Raw genomic sequence first — 4,352 nt, 5'->3', positions numbered from 1 at the left:
CCCCCCCCCCCCCCCCAGGGATGGCCAGCCCCCCCTTCCTTGGGGGTGGGGCTGGGGGGGGGGTCTCTTTGAGACCAGGACTCAGCTGTCGGTCATTCCACAATGACACTGTATGTGGCATCACCAAAACCCAGCAAACGTGACTCCCAAGTGGCCCAGATAACCCCGTGGGCGTTCCCCCTGGATTGTATGGCATTCTGAGGGAGTGGAGTTTGGGTTCCGAGGGAAGGTGGGCCCTGGGGAGACCGGGGGCCGTGTGGTACCTTCTGGAGCTCCTCCTCCGTGGTGCTCACCCGGGCCTTCCACACCTGTTCCTCCTCCTCCACGCTCTTCTGCAAGGCTTTGAGCATGGCCTCCTGTGGGGACGGCACTGAGCAAGGCCTGGAGGCCCCCCCCAAACACACCCGTGGCTCCCCCCAACCCCCCACAACCACCCGACTCAGAGCCCAGAGCGGCCGGCCGTGCGGGAGGACGGGGTACAGTTCCGGAGGGTCCCCGGCCGGTGTGTGAACAAGGTTGTCAGGACTCTCGTCTCCGGTGGGTTTGCGCCAGGTGGGCCTCAGAGGCCCAGGATGGGGAACCCAGGACTGGCCATTGCAGAGGGAGACTGAGCGAACGTGGCCCCCGGAGTCGCAGGAAAGCGGATTCAAGCTGAACGCTGTCCTATCCCTTCCCAGACTGTGCCCCAGACCTTCAACCTGAGCTCACCCCCTTCACCATTCAGCCAAAGAAACTGGGCCCAGAGAGGGGCAGTGACTCGCCCAAGGTCACAGAGCCCAGGCCTCACCGTCTCGGCCAGGATGCTGCGGTACTGGTCGCACTCGGCCTGAAGGCTGCTCTGCGTCTCCTCCGCCTCCCTCAGCTTGGCAGCCAGGTCCTGAGGGTGGAGGGCAGGACAGGGGCCTGCTGAGCCAAAACCCGATGGCCGGCTCCAGGCACCCTCCATCCCGCGGACAGGGCAGGGCGCGAGTGACAGCGGCCGCGCTCACCGAGGGCGCCGTGTTTGCTGGTGGCTGCTTCAGCAGCTCTGGGCCTTTCTCTTTGAGCTCCTGCAGCCACTCGGCGTAATTCTGCGACAAAAGCGTTCAAGGTTGGGCGGGACGTGTCCCCGCCCCCGCCCCTCCGCCCCGCACAGGGTCCCCCGAGAGCTGCCTCCCCTCCTACCTGGTGGGTGGGGGCAGAGAGGCCCGGGAGCAGGACCAGCAGGGCCTCCCTGGTCTGGGCCTCCGTCAGGCTGAGCTGCTTCTCGGACTCCTCCTGGGGGCGGGGCGGGGGGGGGTGCGTGAGGGAGGTCCGCCACGGAGCTTAGGGCAGCGCCCGGGGTTTCACCCCAGGAGCATGTCCTCAGCCCTTCAGGGGCGGGACAAGGATTGGAGGAGACCAATGGTGGCTCCGTGGGGCTGGCTGGGCGGGGGTGTGTCTAACCTTAGCAGTCAAGTTCCGGCCACCCCACCCCGGGCCTGGCCAACTTTAAACAAACTCAGCTCTAAGGAAGGGGGATGGCAGCACCCGCTACGGGACGTGAAGGTTCGCGGACACCTCCCAGCAGACACTCAGGCTCAGGTCTTCTTTCTGAGCGTGTGCATATGGGGGGCAGGGAGCACAGAGAAGAGGTGCGGCCACCAGGGTCAGGAGCCCCTGCAACCCTGGGGGCGGGAGGATCAGGGCTGCCACGTGCTGAGGGGATGAGGCAGGCCGGGGTCTCGGCTCTCCCAAAGCTCCTGGGCCCCCTGCTGCAGCCGTGCTGACCAGAGCCCCCTCCATCCTCCCTGATACTCCCACTCAACGCAAGAAAAAGGAGCCCAAGAAAGAGGGAAGGAGCCATAGCAAAGCCCAGAAGGACTGCACTGTCCCTGGGGACAGACAGCCCTGGGGGCAGGGGGGCGGTGCAGATTTCTGGCTGAAAGTCCCATCTGGTCACCCGTCCCCAGCAGGCTGAGCCTGCCGCCTGCCCCTCAGGGACCGAGGCCTGGAACGGCACTAGGAGCTCCCGGACTAGAGCCGGGAGTGAGGCTCTGTGTGGGATTTGGGGCCGGCGGCGGAGGGGGGCGCGGATGGATGGCTGGCAGATGGATGCCCAGCCTGACCACAGCACCACATGCCTGGACTTGAGTCTCAGAAGCCGACCCTTCTCGCTCACCCGCTGATCCGTGGCCTGCTGTGGGCCCCCGACCTCGTGACCACCATTCAGGTGCCCGGGTCATGGGAGTCCAAGCAAGGGCCGAGGACCCAGAGGCCAGCTCCCTGTCTTTATCTGGCCGTGTGACCACAAACAAGTCAGGTGACACCTCTGGTCACAGCTTCTGCATTTGCCACAGAAAGGCCAGACAGGCGCCCAGGTCACTTCTGGGGAGTCTAAGTGTAGCTCCACACGGCTCCCCAGCTCCGCCTGTCGGAGGCCTCATCTGACACACCCTCAGGCTTCCTAGGAGGCTTGTGAAAGTTGCTGCAAAGCTCATGATAACAGGACAGACATTAATTCTGCGTTGCGGGGGGTGGAGGGGGTGGAGGGAGAGGGAGGGCAGGCCTGGCCAAAGCCGGTGGTGAGGCCCCGCTTGCTCATGCTGCAGCTGCAGACCATGTCCCCGGCCAGGGCCTTGGACACTGACCCACCCGTGCTCTCCCGACCTGCGCCTGAGTGCTTGCTACTAAAGACTGTCCTTCCCCCAAAGCTCAATCAGGGAGCCCCTGGGCCAGGACCGCAGCAGGCCTGACAAAGCAGACAAACATCAGGGGAGCAGAATTAACACAAGCGAAGTCCATGAACAGACCCAGCCCGGGGCCCCCATGGCCTCCGAGGGCAAAAGGCCCAGCTGAGAAGGAGACAAGGGCTCACCGCTCCCCGCATGTCGGGGAGAAATGCGCAGCGGGAGGGCAGGAGGGCAGGCAGGAATATGCAGCGGCCGGGCCCTGGGTGGACTTCTGAGACGCCCTGAGGCTGGGGCTGCCCTGCATGCCCCCTGCATGTGGTCTGCTGAGCTGCTAGACAGAGGCGAGCCCGAGGCTGACGCTGACCTTGGCCTGGGTCAGGGACCGCAGCTTCTCCTCGCAGCCCCTCTCGGCCGAGGCCAGAGCCTCCATCGCCTTCCAGTTCTTCTCTCGGAGATCCTGGGAGGAGAGGGGAGACGGTCAACAGCCAGGCCGGTGTCCGCTGGGCGGGCGAGCCCTCTCCAACTCGTCTCTGGACCTCACAGGCCACCCCGGGCAGCACTGGCGCCAGGCTGCTCTCAGGTGGCCGGGGCACGCGGGCGCCTTTCAGGGAGAGTCATCTGCAGGCGGCGGGGATCTGCCGGCTCTTCAGTGGGAAGAGGGTCCGCCACCAAACGGCTGGCTCTGGCCCAGCGTGCGTGCGTGCGTGCATGCGTGCGTGTGTGTGTGTGTGTGTGTGTGTGTGTGTGTCGGGGGGGTCCGGGGGGACAGCCGGGTCGGGGGGCAGCCGAGGCTCCCATGCACCCACCGCAGAGGAGGCGCCCTACAGCCCCCTCCTCACGCCAGGTGACCACACGACCAAGGTGACCACGTGACCAGGCCGACCCAGTGGGAGTCAGGACCCCTGAGCCCCCCCACAGGGAGTAGCCGGACGGGACAAGGAGAGGCCCCGAGCCCCCGCCCCACGCACACGGCCGGCGGCCCCTCGACACTCACATTGTTCTTCACTTTCTGCTGCTCAACTGCCTCCTTGAGCTCCGTGGCCTCCTTCTCCAGACACCACACCTGCGACTCCAGCTCCATGAGGCTGAGGGGGGATGGCGGCGTCACTGCCGGGCTCCAAGGGCCCGCGGCCGCCATAGGCCCCTGTCTCGGGGCCCCGTCCTCTGCCCCGGAACACCCGTGGGGCCTGGGGCTGTGGTCAGTCCCCTCCCCAAGCCGGCACAGGCTTCAGGGGAGCCTCAGCAACCACCGTGGCCCCTCCTCTGAGGGCTGGAAGCCCAGAGGCCAGCGCTGTCCCACTTGGTGACACTGGCTGCGGGGACGGCAGCGGTCAGAGCTGCCACAACAGCCAGCGTGGGGACGCGCCCCGGACAGTCAGATTTCCAGGTGCTCTTTCTTCTGGTGAACTGAGCCTGGTCCCACTCTGTCCCGCAGCACGCGTCGGCTGGCCCTTCCCTGTGGCCACAGCTGCCCTCGAGACTGGGCTGGGCCTCCTCGGAGGACGCCGGGGCCGGAGGCTCGGGTGGCACCATGACCTGCACACCCATCAAGTGCATCCCTGCTCTTGGCGCTGGGACTGTCCTGTGTCCAAAACCTAACTCTGCTGAGACCCGAAGGCTCCCCCTCAGTCCTGCGCCCAGGCTCCAGGGAATCAGCCCGAGACGACCCCAGATGCGTGCAGCTGGCAGGCCGGGGGGGGG

General features: G+C 66.3%; 1 protein-coding gene across 1 annotated transcript in view; it reads right to left on the bottom strand.

Moving 5' to 3' along the window:
- Positions 1–4,352, bottom strand: part of RRBP1 (ribosome binding protein 1) — a 62,159-nt gene that overhangs the window by 7,093 nt on the left and 50,714 nt on the right. The window contains exons 12-16 of the mRNA XM_007461788.1: positions 3,646–3,736; positions 3,016–3,108; positions 1,165–1,257; positions 990–1,070; positions 327–329 (exon numbers count right to left, since the gene is read on the bottom strand). Of these exons, the coding sequence (XP_007461850.1) occupies positions 327–329; positions 990–1,070; positions 1,165–1,257; positions 3,016–3,108; positions 3,646–3,736 (361 nt within the window). The remainder of the gene's footprint in view (positions 1–326; positions 330–989; positions 1,071–1,164; positions 1,258–3,015; positions 3,109–3,645; positions 3,737–4,352) is intronic.

Source organism: Lipotes vexillifer, unplaced genomic scaffold, assembly GCF_000442215.2.
Source record: "Lipotes vexillifer unplaced genomic scaffold, Lipotes_vexillifer_v1.1 scaffold285, whole genome shotgun sequence".
Taxonomy (NCBI): Eukaryota; Metazoa; Chordata; class Mammalia; order Artiodactyla; family Lipotidae; genus Lipotes; species Lipotes vexillifer.
This window is presented reverse-complemented; position numbering and strand designations above follow the sequence as displayed.